The sequence below is a fragment of the Syngnathus scovelli genome, chromosome 22 (genome assembly GCF_024217435.2).
Source record: "Syngnathus scovelli strain Florida chromosome 22, RoL_Ssco_1.2, whole genome shotgun sequence".
NCBI classification, from domain to species: Eukaryota; Metazoa; Chordata; class Actinopteri; order Syngnathiformes; family Syngnathidae; genus Syngnathus; species Syngnathus scovelli.
Window position 1 is genome coordinate 7054753 of NC_090868.1, and position 23789 is coordinate 7078541.

General features: G+C 43.8%; 1 protein-coding gene across 2 annotated transcripts; it reads right to left on the reverse strand.

Annotated features, from left to right (window-relative positions):
- Nucleotides 1-2787: 2787 nt before the first annotated feature.
- On the reverse strand, nt 2788-12926 carry rbm46 (RNA binding motif protein 46). 2 transcript variants are annotated; one of them, XM_049761383.2, is made up of 10 exons: nt 12436-12921; nt 11872-12054; nt 11618-11798; nt 11373-11529; nt 10798-10927; nt 10568-10662; nt 5909-6260; nt 5624-5823; nt 5447-5549; nt 2788-3745 (listed from the first exon to the last, which is right to left on the reverse strand). In XM_049761383.2, the coding sequence occupies exons 1-10, from the start codon at nt 12449-12451 to the stop codon at nt 3666-3668; spliced, it is 1497 nt and encodes a 498-aa protein (XP_049617340.1). In that variant the 5' UTR covers nt 12452-12921; the 3' UTR covers nt 2788-3665. The 2 variants fall into 2 exon arrangements, with proteins under 2 accessions (XP_049617340.1, XP_049617341.1); XM_049761384.2 differs by lacking the exon at nt 5447-5549 and having other exon boundaries at nt 12436-12926.
- Between the last annotated feature and the right edge of the window lie 10863 nt (nt 12927-23789).

The following is a 23789-nucleotide window of genomic DNA, read 5'->3' on the forward strand; positions in this document are numbered from 1 at the left end:
CCTCACATGGGCATCATTACACTGCCTTCATACATACTTTGTCCGATTTGTGATAATTTTTTTTCGAGTTAAAGTTTGAATTTCTACAAATATATATTTTAAACACACAAACGTCTCAAAGCATTGATTACCGTATTTTCCGGACTATAAGGCGCACTGGACTATAAGGCACACCTTCAATAAATGGCCCATTTTAAAACTTTGTCCATATATAAGGCACACCGGACTATAAGGCGCACCATTAATGCAATACTTTTCTGAGACAGTCCTGTATAGGGGCCGACCATTTACACCGACATTCCACGAACCATTACCATTGTGAATGAACTTGTAAATATGTAACTATATCCTTTACTATATCCTTTGCAGATAGGTTGATATTGCAAATGAGAATCTGTTGTTAATTGCACTATCAGAAAAGTTAAAAATTTAAATAATAACAAATTAACAATTTTATGAAAGTTGAATGAATTTTTTTATTAGATGTATTAAGTTTGTTTTACCCCTCCATGAGTCGTCACCTTACCGTGGTGGAGGGGTTTGCGTGTCCCAATGATCCTAGGAGCCATGTTGTCTGGGGCTTTATGGCCCTGGTATGGTCACCCATGGCAAAAGGGTCCTAGGTGAGGGGCCATACGAAGCACGGCTCAAAAAGCCCCTTATAAAGAAAAACATATATGGACTTAGATTCCCCTCGCCCGGACGCGGGTCACCAGGGCCGCCCTCTGGAGCCAGGCCTGGAGGTGGGGCTCGAAGGCAAGCGTCTGGTGGCCGGGCCTTTCCCCATGGGGCCCGGCCGGGCACAGCCCGAAAAGGAAACGTGGGTCCCCCTTTCCATGGGCACACCACCTGTGGGAGGGGCCAAAGGGGTCGGGTGCATTGTGAGCTGGGCGGCGGCCAAAGACAGGGACCTTGGCGGTCCGATCCCCGGCTGCAGAAGCTGGGTCGTGACCGAAAGAACAAGATCCCGGATACAAGTGGCCGAAATGAGTTTTTATCCGCAGGATGTCCGGGCTCTCCCTTAGAAATAGGGTGAGAAGCTCGGTCATCCGGGAGAGACTCGGAGTAGAGTCGCTACTCCTCCACGTTGAGAGGAGCCAGATGAGGTGGCTCGGGCATCTTATCAGGATGCCTCCTGGACGCCTCCCTGGGAAGGGGTTCCGGGCATGTCCCACTGGTAGGAGACCCTGGGGACGACCCAGGACGCGCTGGAGAGACTATGTCTCTCAGCTGGCCTGGGAACGCCTTGGGATTCCCCGGGATGAGCTGGATGAAGTGGCTGGGGAGAGGGAAGTCTGGGAGTCCCTCCTAAAGCTGCTGTCCCCGCGACCCGACCCCGGATAAGCGGAAGAAGATGGATGGATGGAAGTTTGTTTTATTGTTGTTATTGTTGTATGAATAAGAAGGGTGATATTGGTGTGTGTGACTGCAGTAAACAGGCCAGGTTGCATCATGTCAGATTTTTAATCCAAATCAAATCATTCTCCATTTTATCTTTTTTATTTCAACTTCAGATGGAACAAATTACTTATAATCACAAAATAATGATCCATAGTCTTTTTGATTCATGATTCATAGTCTTCAGTGGGCCACTTATGAATCAATTTATGACACAATGCTTCAGGCCAGTTTAAATTCAGACGCAGGCTGTATTTGGCCCACGGGCCGGAATTTGGTCCATATATAAGGCGCACTGGACCATAAGGCGCACTGTCGGCTTTTGAGAAAATTTGAGGTTTTAGGTACGCCTTACAGTCCGGAAAATACGGTACAAGCCTCCACTGTCACCGGTCCTGCTTTGGAAAAATAATGTCCTGCTTTCTCACACATAATCCCACAAACAAAACCACCAATAAAACTAGAATGGCTCACACACACAAATTCATCAGGTCATGACATTTTATGGCCAATTTTCACACTGACCCAAGACCTCCAAATTCTTAAACGACTCTCATTTGTTCTTCAATTTAAATGATAAATTTGAAAATAGTGATAAACAAACATTATCCACTTGCACCCAAGTCGACTGGACGTGACGTCATCGATGTTTGGACCAACTCAATTTACTTGACGTGTTGCCAACGCCACAAAAACAAGCAACAGAACGACCCAAGAAGAGGAATCAAGCGCAGAAAGAAAGTAAACATGTAATGATGCTGGTAATGTAGTAGTGAAAAATACAAGCTCTCAAGATCTTACTCCTTTCCACAATCACTCTGGTTCCGCCCCCAAAGACAAACTTGAAGCCCACGGCAGCATCCGCACAGCAACACACGCTGTGACACAAACTTCCAACCTCATTGGCCGCGCCCACCACCTCTGACCTTATTTTTTTTAGGTTTCATAGATACACAAAAGCACGCAGCTGTACACAACTTTGTTGGAGATTCCAGTCAAAAGCAATATCCACTTAAATTTAATAGGTAGCAGTAAAAAAGTCAGGCATTTTCTTGGCCAGCTGTCAGTGAATTGACCCCAGCTTTTTTTTCTGAGCAAAAGTAGAGTCTATAGTGTACAGTGTATAAAAGAGCAAAAGGGAAAAAAAAGTGTACATTGTGCTACTGAGATGGAGCAATTTCTGGAGAAATGCAGAATGACACATTATGGAAGCATGTGGAATGCATTGGGATTATGGAACTACACTGTATGATATGGAATCACATGGGATTACGTTGAATGGTAAAGAACACTATGGAATGTTGTGGAGTACTGCGTAATTACGTTGAAGTTGGGATTGTTTGATTAAATTACGTGTAAATAGGAGGGGGAAAAATAATAAAGTTACAATAAAGTTTTTGTCTTTTATTTTGAATTTTTTAAACAAATATCGTTCAGAATTCACACAGTAAAAGTAGAAGAGAAATTGTGCATCAATACTGAAATGCTAAGTCAATAAATGCTTATATTGTGAAATGATAATCATCAAAAGGATCTAACAATTTGTATACAGCACACACAACTGATGATGTTGCTCTGTGCTAGCTAACATTAACACATACCTAGACTTGTAACTAAATTGAAAATTCATTAAATATATATCTTTTCATATTTCATTCAACATCGAAACACACAACAACAAGATATGGAACAACAAGATATGGTACAATTTAGAATCAAATTATGTAGAAAAGAACAAAATGGTAAAGATCAAACTGTAAATGTTGTGGAATACTGTGTAATTACGTGGAATGATGCGCAGTTTGAAGTTGTTGAATTGTTTGATTTGAGCTTTTGTAAACAACAAAAAAACATTTGGCTTTTATCTTGAATTTTTAAAATGATTTCTGTTCCGCATTCACACAGTAAAGGTATAATGACAGAATATGCACTGGACGTGCGACGATATGAGTAGTTGCGCATCAAAAAAATGCTTGTTATGCAGAATGATAATCATCAAAATGATCTATCAATTTGAACATCGTCCACAAAACTGATGGCAAATCACTCCCTGGTGGCTAACATTGACACATACCTAGACTTATAACCGCATTGAAAATTAATTCAATAAATTTCATGTAATATTTCATTCAACATCAAAACACACAGCAACAAGAACACAGCCACAGCATAGCAAAACAAAAACTGCCGCTGAATTCATATTGTTCTCCTGGAGTGGCTGGGGTCGGATGCGAGTACAGGCTCGGTCAACACAGGAATTGAAGGTCCTAATGCGGCGGGGCAGGATGGGTAGCATCAAACTGTACAGTTGAGGGGCAAATGGTCCAATCAATCATGAAAGCTGCATCTGGTGGTGAAGAGGACATAAAGTGAAAGAATGAATGAATGAGCATTTGCTTTACTTTCAATTAACAATCAATCAATCAATCAATCAATCAATCAATCAATCAATCAATCAACGTTTATAGGCCACTTTTCATACATGGTGTGTCACTCAAAGTACTTCACATGCGTTAAAAAGAAACATCGAGTCCACCCACCCCAACGCCGGCTGTCTCACAAAAAACTAACAAATACGCGCAGATAAACACACACACATTCAATGCTGATTGGAGGAGTTGTCTTTTTACGAACGTTATCTGGAGGGTATTCCAGATTCAGGTTCAACATACTCTGAGTCTATCCCTGAACTCTGAGTTGACTTACTCTGAGATGGGAGACTCTGAGTATTTGGTTCCAGAAAAGCTGATCTGAGTTAGTTGAATAAACTCTGAGTATCTTAACCTGGAGTTACGCACGTGCACAACCACTATAAAAAGCCATCATCAATTGAGTCCCAATACCACGATTCACCATGACAACTGAAGAAAAACAGATTACCTTATTTTACCACGATGGAGTTGGAGGTCCTTATGCAAGCCTACGGCAAGTACGGTATTTTTCGCTGCAAATCTAATACGGCTGCAGCAGCAAAGGAGAGAACGTAATGGGAGGAAATTGCCACCCGATGCGCAAGTTTGAATGTACTATTTCATTGATGTAACATCTAACCATAAGATCGTAGCATAGCCTATAGTTATGGATTTAAGTAGGAATGAAATCTGGTTTTCATATAGGTGCAATCCAACAGGAGCAAACATAACTTGGAAGCAGCTCAAAATGAAACATAAAAACATTCATCAAAAAGGTAAGGCATGTTTTGCTAAGCTGTGATTGCGCCTCACTTTGATTTTAATTTACTTATTTTAAATGGACTCACGCTATCAAACAAGGTCAGTGTTAATTTAAACTAAAATATTATTTCAGTGGCAACTTCAAATAATTTAAACCGCAAACATAATGTTTTCCAAATACTTGACACAAATGCATTTATGTTTTACACCTATTGTAGTCATTTAAAATGTGACACTGTACCCTACACCAACACTCATTAAAATACTATTTTAAAAAAATAAAAAATAATAATGCTCTGCATCCCCGATATTATAAAGAAAATGCCGTTTGCAAAAAAACATACTGCTATGCATGAAGTTTGTTCTGATATTAGTGCTCGTTCGGGGGGTGTGGGAATCAAACTCATAGTGCCCGCACACAAGACTGACGAGTGTACCACTCCACCATCAGGCATCCCACGGTCAGAGAAGGTTGTTGAGATAAATTGTACTATTCAAAGAAATTAGTTGCATTCGAAAAGATATTCTTCTAGAAATGATAAAACATCTAATCTGAGTCGGAAGGTTCTTTCGCAACGTAAAGCGTTTAGAATTATTACAGCTTCCATGTCCATCGGATTTTGAATTAATGGCTATTCCATGATTAACTGCTTTCTTTTTGTATAGTAAACCTGCCAGGGAGCAGGTTATGTTCACAGAATAAGCTACCGCAGTAACTGACCCAGAGTTTAAGTTACCTCTCTTTCTGGAACGGATAACTCAGAGTTTCCCTCATTTCAGGGTTAACTTACTCACATAACCCGCTTTCTGGAATACCCCCCAGGCCTTTTAGGTGTCACTGTGAGTGTGTGGGTGTGTGTGTATTGGTGTGTCACCAAGGTTCCACAGTGTGTGTTGTGCAGCTAGCTCTTTAGCATCATCCAGCCGCACACATAACTTGTCAGGTACGAAGGCACTTTGTGTCAGCGGCATCACCACCTACACAATAATTCAATTCAAGTCCAACTGATGCCATTCAAAGCATAGCAAGCATATGCTTATGTCATCATAACCTTGTAAACCAGCAGCCGGGTCCCGTCCTGACCCAGCATGGAGAAGAGCTGGTAATGTGGGGGCGGGAAATTCTGCCTACAGCAATACAAGTCCAGCAGGCTGACGGCCGATCTGATCTGATCAGGTCGGAGCAGCAGCACGTTGGTGCGGTACAGCGGCGTGCCAGGAAAGAGCGGGAACACGCTCTTGTCGGCTTTTTCTGAACACAAAAGGAACGATACTGCTGCAATAAGACACGAGCCACTGACTAGGTTCGGAAAGGATGGAACTTGCTGATCATTTACCTGGCCCTACAGCGCATTGGAAATGAGGGGGCGGGTTCAAGGATTGCAGAGACGAGCGGTCTTTCACACTCTCCTTGGCTCCTCCTCCTGTCTTGCTTCCCTGGTATCCTTTGCCAGTAGATTTCTTACCCACCCCTTCCCCGATGGGCTTAGCGAGGTACACTTCCACAATGTTTCCATCAATGGTGGCGCCATTCATGATGCTGGTGGCAGCGACAGCATCCTTGTGGCAGCCAAAGTGAAGGAAGGCGTGGTCGCTGAACTTCTTGACTCGCACCAGCGCACCTGCTTTGAAGCGCTCGAACTCGCGCTTCAGTGTTTCCTCTGTGGTGCTCGGTGAGAGGTGACGTACCTGAAAAGGGACGTCAGACTTTCAGACAAAAAAAATAAATATTGCTGTACATGGATGCTACTGATGTTTCATTTTGATAAACTAGGTCTGATTTACAGCACAGAATTTGTGATCGACTACTTTCGTGTATCACGATACCAAAATTATGATGTTGATACCATACGTTGACGTAGCTAATGACAAGGTACCAGATTGAAAACTTCAAACATTTGTTAAAAGCTGTAGAATAAAAGCTGACCAAATAACTGAAATAATTTATATTTTTAATGATTCAAAAAATTATAACGATACAAATTAGGACACTCATGATTAATAGAATCTAAAATATATTTTGAACATTTTTAAACATGTTTGCACATTTCTTATAACACAAAGATTTGTTGTTTTAGCAACGTCATGACTATGTAGAAGACCAAGTAGAAACAAACTAAAAACTAACATGAAAAATCCAAAACAGTGGCTCAGTCAGGAACAAGCTTCTCACAAAATTATTTACACGTTGGGCATTGTAAACATGGATTTAAATGAGGGATGACATGATTGATCAAAGTGTCACGTTAATTCTATGGCGAGTGTCACGAAAGAGAGCAAAAGATTATGGAGATTCTTTAAATTTAGAATTAGAAGAGATGATGTAATACAAATACAACCGCACACACACTATAAATACTATTATTACTAAATTGGGTGTAAATATCCATCCATCCATCCATCCATCTTCTTCCGCTTATCCGGGGTCGGGTCGCGGGGGCAACAGCTTCAGGAGGGACTCCCAGACTTCCCTCTCCCCAGCCACTTCATCCAGCTCATCCCGGGGGATCCCAAGGCGTTCCCAGGCCAGCTGAGAGACATAGTCTCTCCAGCGCGTCCTGGGTCGTCCCCGGGGTCTCCTACCGGTGGGACATGCCCGGAACACCTCCCCAGGGAGGCGTCCAGGAGGCATCCTGATAAGATGCCCGAGCCACCTCATCTGGCTCCTCTCAACGTGGAGGAGTAGCGACTCTACTCCGAGTCTCTCCCGGATGACCGAGCTTCTCACCCTATCTCTAAGGGAGAGCCCGGACATCCTGCGGAGAAAACTCATTTCGGCCGCTTGTATCCGAGATCTCGTTCTTTCGGTCACGACCCATAGCTCGTGACCATAGGTGAGGGTAGGAGCGTAAATCGACCGGTAAATTGAGAGCTTTGCCTTTTGGCTCAGCTCTCTCTTCACCACAACGGACCGGTACAGGGTCCGCATTACTGCCGACGCTGCACCGATCCGCCTGTCGATCTCACGCTCCATCCTCCCCTCACTCGTGAACAAGACTCCAAGATACTTGAACTCCTCCACTTGGGGCAGGATCTCATCCCCGATCCGGAGAGGGCATTCCACCCTTTTCCGATTGAGGACCATGGACTCGGATTTGGAGGTGCTGACCCTCATCCCGACCGCTTCACACTCGGCTGCGAACCGTTCCAGCGAGAGCTGGAGATCACGGCCTGAAGAAGCCAACAGCACCACGTCATCTGCAAAAAGCAGAGACGCGATGCTGAGGTCCCCAAACCGGACCCCCTCAACGCCTCGGCTGCGCCTAGAAATTCTGTCCATAAAAATTATGAACAGAATCGGTGACAAAGGGCAGCCTTGGCGGAGTCCAACCCTCACTGGGAACGAATCCGACTTACTGCCGGAAATGCGGACCAGACTCTGGCATCGGTGATACAGGGACCGAACCGCCCTTATCAGTTGGCTCGGCACCCCGTACTCCCGAAGCACCCTCCACAGAACCTCCCGAGGGACACGGTCAAACGCCTTCTCCAAGTCCACAAAACACATGTGGACTGGTTGGGCAAACTCCCATGCACCCTCGAGGATCCTGCCGAGGGTGTAGAGCTGGTCCACTGTTCCACGGCCAGGACGAAAGCCACACTGCTCCTCCTGAATCCGAGGTTCGACCTCCCGACGGACCCTCCTCTCCAGCACCCCTGAATAGACCTTACCAGGGAGGCTGAGGAGTGTGATTCCCCTGTAATTGGAACACACCCTCCGGTCCCCCTTCTTAAAGAGGGGAACCACCACCCCAGTCTGCCAATCCAGAGGCACTGTCCCCGATGTCCACGCAACGTTGTAGAGGCGTGTCAGCCATGACAGCCCCACAACATCCAGAGCCTTTAAGAACTCTGGGCGGATCTCATCCACCCCCGGGGCCTTGCCACCGAGGAGTTTTTTAACTACCTCAGTGACTTCGACCCCAGAGATTGGAGAATCCGCCTCAGAGTCTCTAGGCCCTGCTTCCTCAATGGAAGGCGTGTAGGTGGAATTGAGGAGGTCTTCGAAGTATTCTCCCCACCGACTCACGACGTCCCGAGTCGAGGTCAGCAGCACGCCATCCCCACTGTAAACAGTGTTGACGTTGCACTGCTTCCCCCTCCTGAGACGCCGGATGGTGGACCAGAATTTCCTCGAAGCCGTCCGAAAGTCATTCTCCATGGCCTCACCGAACTCCTCCCACGCCCGGGTTTTTGCCTCAGCAACCGCCGAAGCCGCGTTCCGCTTGGCCATCCGGTACCTCTCAGCTGCCTCCGGAGTCCCGCAGGCCAAAACGGCCCGATAGGACTCCTTCTTCAGCTTGACGGCATCCCTTACCGCCGGTGTCCACCAGCGGGTTCGGGGGTTGCCGCCACGACAGGCACCAACGACCTTACGGCCACAGCTCCGGTCGGCCGCCTCAACAATGGAGGCGCGGAACATGGTCCACTCAGACTCAATGTCCCCCGCCTCCCCCGGGACGTGGGAAAAGCTCTGCCGGAGGTGGGAGTTGAAGCTCTTCCTGACAGGAGATTCTGCCAGACGTTCCCAGCAGACCCTCACAGAGCGTTTGGGTCTGCCAGGTCGGACCGGCATCTTCCCCCACCATCGGAGCCAACCCACCACCAGGTGGTGATCAGTTGACAGCTCCGCCCCTCTCTTCACCCGAGTGTCCAAAACATGCGGCCGCAAATCCGATGACACGACTACAAAGTCGATCATCGAACTGCGGCCTAGGGTGTCCTGGTGCCAAGTGCACACATGGACACCCTTATGTTTGAACATGGTGTTCATTATTGAAAATCCGTGTCGAGCACAGAAGTCCAACAATAGAACACCGCTCGGGTTCAGATCAGGGGGGCCGTTCCTCCCAATCACGCCCTTCCAGGTCTCACTGTCATTGCCCACGTGAGCATTGAAGTCACCCAGTAGAACGATAGAGTCCCCAGAAGGAGCGCTCTCCAGCACTTCCTCCAGGGACCCCAAGAAGGGTGGGTACTCTGAGCTGCTGTTTGGTGCATAGACACAAACAACAGTCAGGACCCGTCCCCCCACCCGAAGGCGGAGGGAGGCTACCCTCTCGTTTACCGGGGTGAACCCGAATGTGCAGGCGCCCAGCCGGGGGGCAATAAGTATACCCACACCTGCTCGACGCCTCTCACCGTGGGCAACTCCAGAGTGGAAGAGAGTCCAGCCCCTCTCGAGAGGGCTTGTACCGGAACCCAAACTGTGTGTGGAGGCTAGTCCGACTATATCTAGTCGGAATCTTTCTGCCTCACACACCAGCTCGGGCTCCTTTCCAGCCAGAGAGGTGACATTCCATGTCCCAAGAGCCAGCCTTTGGCTGCCGCCCAGCTCACATTGCACCCGACCCCTTCGGCCCCTCCCACAGGTGGTGAGCCCATGGGAAGGGGGACCCACGTTTCCATTTCGGGCTATGCCCGGCCGGGCCCCATGGGCGAAGGCCCGGCCACCAGACGCTCGCCTTCGAGCCCCGCCTCCAGGCCTGTAAATAGTTTGTAAAAATTGTTAAATGTAATTTTTACCCTAGTAATATTTTCCAACGTGTTATTTTCGCCATCAAAGGCACATTTTCATTGTTGCATTTGGCAATTTGGAGAAAAAAATGTTTGGATGGCATGCCTAGTCACTATTTTTTTTTTGTCTTTCTACAAAAAGTTTATATTCTTCTGGGGGTTTTGGTCCAAAATAAGGGCAAAACCAAACTATATTGTGTTTTCTTTCTTACTAAAAATTAGAATAAGGTAAGAAAAAAAACTATTTGCATTTGGTAGTTTTGAAAGGTCAATTAGAATGCTTTAAATTGGCTGGCACTCTTTTTTTTAAATGGCTTGCATTGAAAGAGTTAAATACAGATACTCAAAAAGGATAGTACAGAACAATTTTTGCCGGTTAGGTATTGTAGTTCAGTTTTTGTACCAATACTCGGTGCAACCCATTTTTTCTGACTCATAAAATTGTTTGTATGTGAATCATTCGATTCATCAAGACTTACGTGAACAGCTCTGACAAACTGCTCATTGGCTCCCTTCCCGTGTTTGTCCGGCTTGGCCCAGTTCACCCAGGGGACGTGACCCCACAGATTCCTTACTGTGTTGATAAGAAAATCCTCATGAGTATATATTGGCATAAAAATTTATGGCAATGCAGTCCATGATCATATTTTATCATTCTGATTTCATTTTGTTGGATGGTGTTGCAATTGAAACTTAGTCAAAAACTTACTAGCAATTAAGTCCTTGCGGGCCAACGCCGCCGCCTTGTGTGTCTCATACTCCAAAAAGGCATAGCCTCGATTTTTGCTGTTGTCTGAGGTGCTCGAATACACGGTGACATCCCGAAGGCCCTCTGTCAACTGGGTCAATGTGAGGTTATTCAGGGATAATTCATTTAAAAAATATACATATATAATTTTTTTTCCCCCTCAATTATACAATTCTGATTTAGTATGTGATGAATGTTTTCAAGGTCCCATTTCTGGGTATATTTTAGAGAGAGAGAGAGAGAGAGAGAGAGAGAGAGAGAGAGAGAGAGAGAGAGAGAGAGAGAGAGAGAGAGAGAGAGAGAGAGAAAGAGAGAGAGAGAGACAGAGAGAGAGAGAGAGAGAGACAGAGAGAGAGAGAGAGAGAGAGCTATGCGGGTGGGCAGATGAACGGACGGACTAATGGAGGGCAAGAGAGATAAAATCTCCATAGAAATATGAGCAAATGAAGCCCAAATTATTATTTTTTTCCATTTTTGATTAGAATTTGATGAATTTTAAACCCAAATTCACAAACAGAACATCCTTGTGTGTGTACCTTCTTGATCTCCTCCATGATCTCCTCCCTACTCTTGTCTTTGGGAATGGAGCCAATGAAGAGGCGACAATTATTCAGAGATGGGCACACGCCAATCAACTTCCCTGGACGAACTTCATATTCGTTCAGCATCCGGATTGCTAATTGGGCCTGCTCCCTGAAACACAATCATAGTCATCATAATTAATGTCAATATGTCACTTCTCTACCGGCATCATGAGATCAGGATTGATATTCAAAGATACCTTTTGGTGTACATGACAAAGGCATAGCCACGGTTGTCGCCGCTAAACTCCATCATCAGCCTCAACTCATAGATGGTCCCTGCTGTGACGAAGAGAGGGACAAGCTCATCTTCATACATGTCTCTGGGAATGTTTCCCACAAACACCTCACAGTCAATGCGAGGTGCCGGACCCTTCCAGTCTGCAAGTGAAGTATGAATAAAAATTAAACATGCAATCAAGGAGCTCAGCACATCATTATTGTTTCCACTTACTTGGTGGCGGTCCACCATATTTCCTTTGTCCATTCTCTTGCAGAATATCATATCCTGTCTTGTCCATGAGTGCGACCAGGGCCATCTGAATGGAGAGTGACTTCTTGAACTCTTCCATGCCCTTGACAGGAACGACCTTCTCTGAGGATGCCGCCATGTGTTTTACAATCTCTTCATCATAGTCTGAAAATAGGACATGTGCAATAGAGAAGTACACAACACTTTCATGATAGGTAAATCATTAATTAGTAGTACATCTATCTATCGCCTTGTCGTGTGTACTCATTTTTTTTTTTAGGGGAGGGGGGTTACAGCCACTTTATTACATATGCTAATCATCTCTTAATACAATGCCTAACCTTGGTAAAATACGAGTAAAAGTACGGTATAAGTGTAGAAAACTAATTTAAGTAATAAAAAGGCTAATCACGAAAATGTCGGCCGATGACTACACAATGTATTAACAAAACAAGCGGCAGTTAAATTACGCTAGCCATCATGCTAACGGCTTTCTTTACATTATTGATTTCTACACAGTTTTGTGAAAAACACCGTAATACTTACCACCTCGTTCTGCCATTTAATTTGTAGTATTGTAATATGTTCTGAACGGAATTTAAACTCGAGTCGGCCACAGTTTTAGGGGATATTCCTTACGAAAGCGCTTATGGTTTAAAAGGATCGCGAATAGACCACTTGTTATTGTCGACCAATCAACTATCCCAAATCTTGATTGACACGAATGTGACCTCTTTTCAGCCAATCAAGAGTTCTGATGACGCAGGTACTGAAGGTATTCATGTTTACTATCAAAATTCAAAATTATGAATATTATCGTAAACACACCAATACATGAGATGAACACTCATAGATGGAGTTGATTTAATCAAAAGTCCAGTCAAATTCATAAATGTCGCAACAAATCTGTCTCTCCTGTTTGAATCTACCCAGTAAAAAGCAGAGCCTGAACACACTGACCAATGTAAAACTTCAACGTAAATTTGGGGATTAAAGAAAGCAAAATTGTGTGCATTTAATGGTAGCGTGAGAAAAAAAATCACGTGTGTGTCTGTTCGTGTGTGTGTGTGTGTGTGTGTGTGCGTGTGTGTGTGTGTGTGTGTGTGTGTGTGTGTGTGTGTGTGTGTGTGTGTGTGTGTGTGTGTGTGTGTGTGTGTGTGTGTGTGTGTGTGTGTGTGTGTGTGTGTGTGTGTGTGTGTGTGTGCGTGCGTGCGTGTGTGTGTGTTAAAGGGAAATGTGCTTTTGGGAGTTTGCAAACATATTTTTTAAGGTTGTGTTAAACTTATAATCATATTAATATCTAGTATTGGAGTGCTCGTGTGGATTGGTGGGTGGCGAAGAATGTGCAGGCAAACTGCATGAACTTGTTTTCTTGGAAGTGTTGTGTATAGGCCCAGACAGGGAGTACCGGACGAGAGAACACCTCAAGGTCGGGAATGGGAACAACAGCACGTCTATGTGTCTTGGACTTCGCGGGAAATTCCAACCACCTGACCTCCGCGATAGCACCGACACGGGGAGGAGATGGCCATCCACCAATCATCTCACAATATTTTGCATGCTTTAATATTCATATTGTGTTTCTTTAAAACTGGGCAACCCGAAAGAATGTGTCGTCTTTTGGTGGTCACAAAAACGCACGAGTTTTAGTGTGAGGGACCCGGGACCCAGGCCTGTATTAGTGCGCTTTGTCAGGAATAAATAATTGGTAAATTTGGTCTAATTGATCTACTGGTCTTCTCTTTGACAGAACGAACTCGCAAAATTGTTAGGTGCGCCAGTGTGTGGATTAGGACATAGCAATTTATGTGTTAAGTGTTGATCGCAATTTGGAGTCAGATCAATAACTAGAATCCGTAACCTAACAGTGTGCGTGCGCGTGTGTGAGAGAGCGAGAGAGACCTACTGTACTTACACTTGAGCAGTTTTGCTACTTCAGTGGCAGTGAACACACAAACAGGAAACACTGTAAGGCAATCAGCTCGTCCACCAGTAACCCCTCAAACCTCACCCAGTTCTAACATCTCTTCCTGTGGATTCTGCCAAGGGAGACATGCTCTGATTGATTGCTCATTTTTCAAAGCAGAGGCACATGAAAACAAGGTTGAATTCCTAAGAAGTCATGGACATTGTTTAGGTTGCCTGTTGAAAGGTCATTCAAGCAAAAATTGTAAAAGGAGATTAATGTGCTATGTCTGTCAAATGAAGCATCCTACTGTTCTCCATATTAACAATGCAATAATTCCCAAACAGACTAATCAAACAACAATGGCCACTGCTGAGACAGAAGAGACCCCCATAAGCAGCGCTCTTGTTTCAGCAGGCAATGCAACCGGGGCCGGGAGAGAGCCAGCACTGGCAATTCTTCCTGTCAGGGTTAAGGTGGCAAAAGGGGACAGGCATATTCAAACCTATGCCTTCCTTGATCCCGGCAGCACAGCAACATTTTGCACAGAAAAATTAATGAACCAGCTAAATGCAAAAGGACGCAAAACAGAAATACTTTTGCGAACAATGGGGCAGGAAAGGCCGGCAGGGACCTATGAGGTCAGACGACTGGAGGTGGGGGACTTGGAGGGCTGCACATATCTCGACCTGCCAAAAGTTTACACACAAAGTAATATCCCTGTCTCAAAGGAAAACATTATGACACAAGCTGACCTGAAGAGATGGCCATATCTCAGTGGCATCCAGTTAAAGGAGATCGAGGCGGATATTGACCTCCTCATTGGAGCCGTGGAACATAATAAACAGTCATGACAACGGACCCTATGCAGTTCATACCTTACTAGGATGGGTGGTAACTGGACCACTCAATGTTGACAGTGTTGCAGAATCTGGGCCCATTGCAGTGTCAAGTAATAGAATATCTGTTGTTGAGTTGAATGATTTACTCATCAGACAATATAACCAGGATTTCTCTGAAAACATGTATGAGGAGAAAAATTAGATGTCAGTTGAGGATTAACGTTTCATGGAGATTGCATCCAGCTCAGCATTCCTTAAAGATGGCCATTATCATCTACCACTGCCTTTCAGGGATAAAGCCAAGGTCATGCCTGATAACTATCATGTGGTAAAAGAACGCACACTGCACCTTGTGAAAAGGTTCAAGAAGAATAGAACATATGCAGAAGAATACACCTCCTTTATGGAGAACATTCTCAAAAAATATTATGCAGAAAAAGTTCCACCTCAGCAGCTTCACAGAATGGATGGGCATGTGTGGTACATCCCTCATCATGGTGTTTACCATAAACGAAAGCTCAAGCTGAGAGTGGTGTTTGACTGTACATCCTCCTTTCAAGGAAAATCTCTGAATAAGGAGCTTCTCCAAGGTCCAGACTTAACAAACACCCTCATTGGAGTGCTATTAAGATTTTGACAAGAACAAATAGCAGTTATGGCAGACATTGAGGCAATGTTTTATCAAGTGCATGTTGAAGAAAAGGACAGAGACTTCCTTAGGTTTTTGTGGTGGCCAGAGGGTGATATCAGCAAACCACTTTGCATTTACAGGATGAAAGTTAATCTCTTTGCCGCTGTATCATCCCCGAGCATTGCCAATTTTGCCCTGCATCAAACTGCTGATGACAATCAGAACGACTACTCTGATGAAGTGATGAAATCAATCAAAACTAACTTTTATGTAGATGATTGTCTTCGATCTGTGGCCACAACTGACCAAGCCATCGAGCTTGTCAAAGATCTAACTGAAGCCTGCAGCCAGGGAGGTTTCACATTGACAAAATGGGGCAGCAATAACCATGAAGTGTTAACAAGCATTCCTGTACACCACAGAGCAATTGATAGAATAAAGCTGACAGAACAAATCTCAAGCTACTCTTTTATTTTTGTGGTGACAATTTCTGGAATGCAAGAGTAGCCATAACACTGAGAGTCCTGAACCAAATGAGATACAAACGCTTGCAAATCCTGTTTCAGGGCTGCAGCAGGCACTTGGCATCTGCATCTTAAATTGAAGTTGAGGATTCTGGGTAGTGTGGCCGAGCGCTTTACAGCACTGGATTAAGGCTCCGGTCTCTCATGAGGAGACCGGTGAAAGAAGGCACACATATGTGTGTGCAGGATATGTTTCCAACTGAGAAGCCCAGAAGTGCTCCAAGTGACCATCGGCAAACGCCATTTGGATTCCACAATTGTTTCTCAGTTCGATGAGCTCTTCCTTGATGTTGCTATCATCATCAACATCTTCCATATTCTGCTTAAAAGGGTGCCGGATCCAGTCGTCACAGGGTTGTAGCTCTCCACACGAGAAGTAGTCATCAAATGAGGTGCACAGTATCTGCAGATGCTCAACAATTTTTGAAACGAAATCTGGATGTAGGGAAGCATCCTCTGTGACTGTTTCTTCAAGGGAAGGAAAATTTGTCAAGTTCCCTTTATTTACACGCCTAATCCACAAAACAATTTTGTCTTTGAATGTCGCCAACTTCTCACTTGCAATCAAAATGTTCATCCCTCTTCCTTGTAGTGAGCGATTTAGCTCATTGAGTGCTGTGAACACATCAGCCAAATAGGCAAGCATTTGAACAAATTCAGAATCGTCAAAATATCCAGTCAGTTCTTGTCCCAGTCCGTGGAGAAACTGCTGAATTTCTTCTCGCAATTCAAACATACGAGATAGCACACGCCCACGTGTCGGTATGGTACAACAGCACAGTGTGTTCCTGACCCACTTCCTCACAAAATGACTGAAACAGTCGATGATTCAGAGCACGACCACAAATCATATTCACAATCTTCACACAAATCTCCAAAGTCTTTTTCAAGACTTTCAAGACTCAAGAGCCTGCCGATGAAGAAAGCAGTGGGTAATCTTCAGGTCAGGAATTTCTTTTCTCATCAATGCAGCAAACCCTGAACAATTGCCCAGCATGGCTGGTGCACCATCAGTGCATATCGAACCAATCCTGTCAAGATGAAGTTGGTATCTTGTGGAGAATTCTTTTATCATCTATGGCTTTCGATGTTGTCTTCAGACAGAAGAGAAAACCTTCTTCCACTTCATTGTTCTTCACGTACCGGACTAATACCAATAGCTGACAACAAATTGACACATCTGTTGACTCATCCACTTGTAGGCTAATCTTTACTGGACTGGCCTTGATGTCAACATCAACTTGCTCCAGGATATCATCACTCATGTCGATGATTCGGTTACGGATTACATCATTTGATAAGGCACTTGTTGCAGTTGTTGTGTAAATCAAGCAAAAAAGTAGCTGAAAAGTCAGTAACTTTGGCAGTACAGCAATTAAACCAAACAAAACCCTACAGGTTCTATTTGTAAGCTATCAAGAGTGTGTGTGTGTGTGTGTGTGTGGGGGGGGGGGGGGGGGGGGGAACCAAAAATTTGACTAACCGATTCTAAGCTCAATCATTCTGTCATTCAGTCTTGCATCCTGTTTGTCATTTATTTCCTTGGACATCATGTCAAAGATCTCTAGATCAGTCATGGGCACCGCGTCACGTTCTGAACGAGAGTTGAGGCTCCTCAGCCCTGGGATTGCCAAAGGGGGCTCCACGATGACCTTCAGAAACTCTGAGAATAAAGAGAAATATAAATAAAATACTCACTTAAATTACTGCAGCTGTGACCTCATTTTAAATGACTAATGCCTACAAAAAAAAACTCTTACTTTTCCCTGTCATGGGCGTTTCACACTCACTTCCTAGCTGTTGAAGAATGAAGCAAATGTTAGCTGCAAGATTCAAATGTACCATTCTCCAATGATAAACTTTGCCCTCTGTTAGGGTTGATAGATTAGTTTGATCCTATGCTTATGTTGGAATGTAACCTGTAATAATTAACCAAACGTGTCCTGTCTTAACAAAGTAGTAAAACAAAGTGCTAAGATCCCTTGAACTGATTGACCAGCTGCAGAGGAAGCAATCAAAGTTGTTCGGTTTACACCCCGTAAAGCACCCCCTGCTGTGATTCCCTGAGAGGCCAGGGGTTCGCCCCCACCTTGGCCACTCTCACCCCCACCCTACTTCTCTCAATAAATATGCTTTTGCAAGAGGCCTAAGTCAGACTTCGTTCGATCATTGCTGCACGCACAGTGACGAATGACTTCTTCACTTGCAAGTGCTTAAAGGGCATACTGTCTCCCGTGTGATTCTTGCAAAATAAGTTAGAGTGAGCACCACTCTAACATTTTGGTGCCGTGACCCAGATCCCAAACATACCCGTTGCTGACCGACAGAGGACGACGTGCTGCTTTCCGTCGACGGGCCAGCGTCCATTAGCCGGACCTGGTAAAGAAAGACTTGGGAAGGAAATTCTTCGCTGGGCCAGCATCTTAGGTCTGCCTTTTTCTGACAGCGGCGGATTGACGGGATCCGGCAGTGCAACGAACCAGGGAACACACCCAACACCTGCCACTGACCATCGACGGTGCTGTGGTGGAGAGAGTGAGCAGCACCAGATTCCTGGGGGTGCACATCAGTGAGGACCTCTCCTGGTCCACCAACACCGCATCACTGGCAAAGAAAGCGCAGCGCCGCCTGTACTTCCTGCGGAAACTCAGGCGAGCAAGTGCTCCTCCGGCCGTCATGACTAAATTCTACAGTGGCACCATTGAGAGCGTCCTCTCCAGTTGTATCGCTGTTTGGGGTGGTAGCTGCACTGAATACAACATGAAGGCCCTGCAGCGCATAGTGAAGACGGCTGGTAAGATTTTGGTGCTTCACTTCCCTCCCTGAAGGACATTTACACCTCCCATCTCACCCGCAAGGCGACCACGATTATGAGTGATGTGTGTCACCCCGCTCACTCTTTGTTTGGTCTTCTGCCATCTGGGAAGAGGTACAGGAGCCTGCGCTCCCGCACCACCAGACTCACCAACAGCTTCATACTCCAGGCTGTTAGGATCCTGAACTCTCTCCCCCCTTCTGCGTAGCGTCCTGTACTTTTGCGCTATATTCTGACTGTCTGCTGTATGCACACTTGCTCCATTTTTGCTCCTCTTATTTATGTTATTTGTTTATTTATTATTTATTAATCACTCTTATTTATTCATTGCTTGATCCTTCTTGTTTTGATTTTTTGTGTTGTTTACTTGTATGTATATTGTGTACTATGTCTTGTCACCGTGGGATAGTATGAACGTAATTTTGATCTCTTTGTGTGTCTTGGCATGTGAAGAAATTGACAATAAAGCAGACTTTGACTTTGACAAGTAAGTTAAAGCCCTAAAGTTGTGTGATTGTGCTGTTCTGAAACGCGTAAGAGTGAAAAGTGCACGAAATATAGCTTGGGTTCAAGTCCCAGTGGAAGGAACAGGCTAAGAAAAGCAGAGCTTCTTTTTCGTTCATCGAAGAAGTGTCTGTTTTTTGTTAATCAAAGAAGAGCGTAGATTTTTTTTTCTTTTCCGAACCAAAGAACAGCTTGGGTCCAAGACCCAGTGGAAGGAACGGGTTAGAAAAAACAGAGCTTCTTTTTTTTTAATTGAAGAATGGCGTAGATTCTTTTTTGTCCGTTTTTCCAAGCTGTTTGGGAGGGTTTTACACCAATCCTGGATAGGCCTGAAAGTAAAAAAGCAATAGAGTCTGTGTGGTTGAGTGTGACGGGTGAAAAATTGACTAAAAGGCAATTTTGTTGAAAGGTCAATTTAAACCTGCATTGAGGATCCTCAAAAGGAAAAAAAAAGAAATGTTGAAAAAAAAATGTCATATATGCATAATGCCCTACTGCGAGGTTGGCGTGAAGCCTAGGAACGCAACCATGTCAAGTTGGTTCCGAGGAGCAAGTTAACATGGGCGGGTATACACTAGGCATCAGGTTAACTCGTACCCTCGCTGGGTAATTTGGTTTTGGCTATATTCAACATAATTTTGCCTAGTTGCAGTGGGCGTCCGATAGTATAGCGGTTAAGCCGATCCCGAGTGAGTCTTTTCTTCATTACTTTGCGTCACAGGTTCAAATCCCGCTAATGACTGTTCCATTTTTATTTTTTTGTGTTTGTTAATTCTTGCAGCCAATCGGAAATGTAAACGAGACGTTTAGTTCAACGTTTTTATTGAGAATTTGAACAGTTTTGTAGTGAAGCCTGGGAACGCGACCATGTCAAGTTGGTTCCGAGGAGCAAGTTTACATCCCTGTCAGCCATAGACTGGTCAATGTATAGACCTAATTTAGACATCTAAAATTTGTCTCGGTATAGACCTAAAAATAGATGTCTAAATTAGAAACATCAAATATGATCTTGTTTCAAAATTTCAAAGTCTCAACAGGCTGTAAATTCTCTGGGCTTGGAGTCTGAAAAAGAGGGAAAGGGAAAAAGAAGATGTCTGATTTGACAAATCACCCATTAACCGCTGTTAATAACATGACACAACACAATTTTAACTTTTGAAGTGATTTGCCTTGCAGTTCCAAGCCCTCTGTGACACAAAAGTACTTCACTTCTAAAAGTGCCATTCACACTCTAAAAGTGTCATTCTTGACAAAGAATATTATATTAATGGTGCTGATTGCCTTAAACTTCTTCCCCTGCAGTAATTGCAGATTGCTGAGATGCCTTGTGAGAGTTGTTCTATGGTTGTATGTCAAAAAAAAAAGAGAGAGAGAGAGCGAGAGAGAGAGACTACAAGAGTACCAGAGACATCAGGTGCGCATACAGAAATGACGTAGACAGAACCGGCATGGAGGGAAACAGGAGGAAACTCTCTACCACGAGTTTACACATCAGAGTTAAAATTGCACTCGAGTCTCGAGCCAAACACTCAAACAAGATCGTAAACCGAGGTAGTTGGACCAGATCTGCCATTCACTGACCTGTATTAGCAGGTAGAAAAAGAAGAGATGGGAGGATGAATTTGGCTTTCTCCACAGATCACATCTGAATGACGGCCGCAATTGTTATCCAAACTTCCAGTTTCATGCGGTACTCAACTTATATTCAAACTTGTTTGTTATTGCTGTATTCAAATCATTACTGTATTCAAATCATATTTTAACTTCCACTTCACTTGTTATTTCTGTATTCAAATCATATGATATTCTGGACAAATTTCTGTTTTCTTTTGTTTCACTCTTTTCATGATTATTGTAGTATTATAAGTAGTACTGTACAGTAGTAATGTGGATTTGTGTGTCTGGCAGTGAAACCTTGGTTGTAATCGGGAAGAGACTAGATAAGCAGAATTGCTTCAACCCGCTTCCCCTTTCGACAAGTCATGTAAAGCAAAATGTTAAACGAAGTTGCACTAAGTGTGTTGCACTTGCCAAAATGAGCAAAATAACAAATAAAACCTCCTGAAAATTCTGTATGAAGCACATCACCGCATTTTATCAACTCGAAAAAATATGTTCCTGTTAGAATGGGTTTTGCAAACTAAATCAAAACATAGAACAAAACAAATGAAAAAGGTGTGTTTCAAGCCAAGGTTTCAGTTTGCGAAACAATCTTGAAAAAATTATAACGTCTATTTCCATCTTTCTATTTAAACGTCTATTTCTATCTGTCGTGTAACATGGGGGTAGAGATGGTCCAAATGGTAGAATATGGATTGTTCACAGGGATAAATTGACAGAGCGAAAATTCCAAATTTGTCCAAAAGATGGCGCCAGACCAAAACATGAGACCAAAGGAGGGGCCAGAATAAGCTAAACCGGTTAAAATGGATATAAAAAAGGAACACGGTGTCAGAGTGTGAGTCACGCATGGAAGCACAAATGTGATTTTTATTTTTATTTCTTTGCTTGGCTAAAAATGTATTCTGTAACCGCTTTAAGCAATATTATTTGTCAATTTGATCAAGAGACCCGTCACTGAGAATAGTGGCTTCTCAGTGGCGTGACATAAATTGTTTGGAGAAGCACAAATGAAATGTTTATTATGTGATTTTTAATTTTTGATTTCTTTGCTTGGCTAAAAATGTATTCTGTAACCGCTTTAAGCAATATTATTTGTCAATTTGATCAAGAGACCCGTCACAGAGAATAGTGGCTTCTCAGTGGCGTGACATAAATTGTTTGGAGAAGCACAAATGAAATGTTTATTATGTGATTTTTATTTTTTGATTTTTTTGCTTGGCAAAGAATGTATTCTGTAACCGCTTTAAAGCAATATTATTTGTCAATTCGATCAATTCATGTAACAGAAAGTAGGTCAAAGGTGAAAAGGGGAAGTGAAAGGTTTTACCACTAGCTGTGCATTTGGTGGAAAGTACTGCGTGGTCAGGGCGGAAACAGCGGCTGAAGGCCACAGATAACAAAGCGTGGGGAGGCAGGCCAGCTCCCCCTATGGGGCGTGGGAAACTGGCCTGTTCCCTGCTATAGGCGTGGGAACTGGGCAGTCTTACCCTATAGGGAAAGTACCGGAGAAAAGAAAGGGGAGGGGGGGGACGGAGAGGTCTATAAAAGGTCCTGCTGGAGAAGCTTCAGGGCTTTTTCCCCCAAAAGAGCTCTGATACGTGAAGAGGCCCGGAGGAGTTTCAAGATTTTTTCCAAAGTCCCAAAGATCTTTGTGTGAGACGCAGGATCACTGGACTGAAATTAACTTGGATTTACTCCTAAAAATTGGACTGGACAACTTTAAACGAGAAATTGGTGAGGATGACCGTTTTTATGTATTTTAGCGAGAGGGGGGAATAGTCATCGGGCCGCCGGCTTCCTCGTGGCCAGCCTGTTTCTCTAATTTGGATTTTAGAAGCAAGATCGAACTGATCACTCGACTTTGCTTCCACCAAAAATAGCACGCAACTGGTATTTACCTCTTCCTTTTTTTATGAACTGTGTTTTGCAATCGAATTGTTTTGGGATTGAATGATTTTATTAACACGGGTATCAGTGAGTGAAGTTGTTCAGTTTCTGGAGTAATTGAGATTTGTAATTCTATTCCATGTTTCTTCAATAAATGTGTTTTGTATATTACTTACTTCGTTGTGCGCGGATTTGTACTAAATATGCAACCAAAGGCTCAGGCCCGCTTCCCCTTTTTGACGGGCCGCGTAAAAAGGAACTCCGAACAAGTTAGAGACTTAAATAACTTCCGTAGTTATCTGAGCCACGAGTGAATTTCGATCTGTTTGAAAGTTGTTTCGTCTGAATAAAATTAAAGGAAGTGTTTAAATCAGATTATTGGTTTTGTGTAGAACGGAAAGTTATTTAACTATTTGAAAGGCTCAGGCCCGCTTCCCCTTTTTGACGGGTCGCGGAAAAAGTAACTCCGAGGGAGTTGGAGAATTAAATAACTTTCGCAAATATTTAAGGGAAGAGTGGATTTCGTTAAAAGTGAATTGTTGGAAATTTACTTCTTTTAAATAACATAACGACGATGATTAAAATAAATCAGTGAAGTTGGTGGAGGATAAAAGTATTTCGATTGTCCGTCGGGCGCGGCCCAGTTCCCCTTTTTGACGGGCCGCGTAAAAAGTAACTCTGAGCAAGTTAGAGAATTAAATAACTTTCGCAAATATTTAACGGAAGAGTTGAGTTCGTTGAAAGTGAATTCGGTTGAGAATTTACTTCCTTTAAATAACATAACGACGATGATTAAAATAAATCAGTGAAGTTGGTGGAGGATAAAAGTATTTCGATTGTCCGTCGAGCGCGGCCCAGTTCCCCTTTTTGTCGGGCCGCGCCAAAAGTTAAATAGGACACGATCAAAAAATAGACTTGCCTTCCAAATTAATTATTGGGCAAAGCTAAATACAGCACGACATTTTTATTCGGTTTAAGAAAGTCGCTATTTTTTTCGAAGCAATTAAGTGGGGTGAAGAACTCCGACAGTCAAGTGCTAGATTTACGTATACGAAGTTAGAATTAATCATATAGGGTGCATTAATTTTCTTCTTAAATGCTATTATTGTCACGCTTTTATTAATTCGATTCTCCTTCGAATAAAAAAGTTGGTCGGCTCGCTGCATGA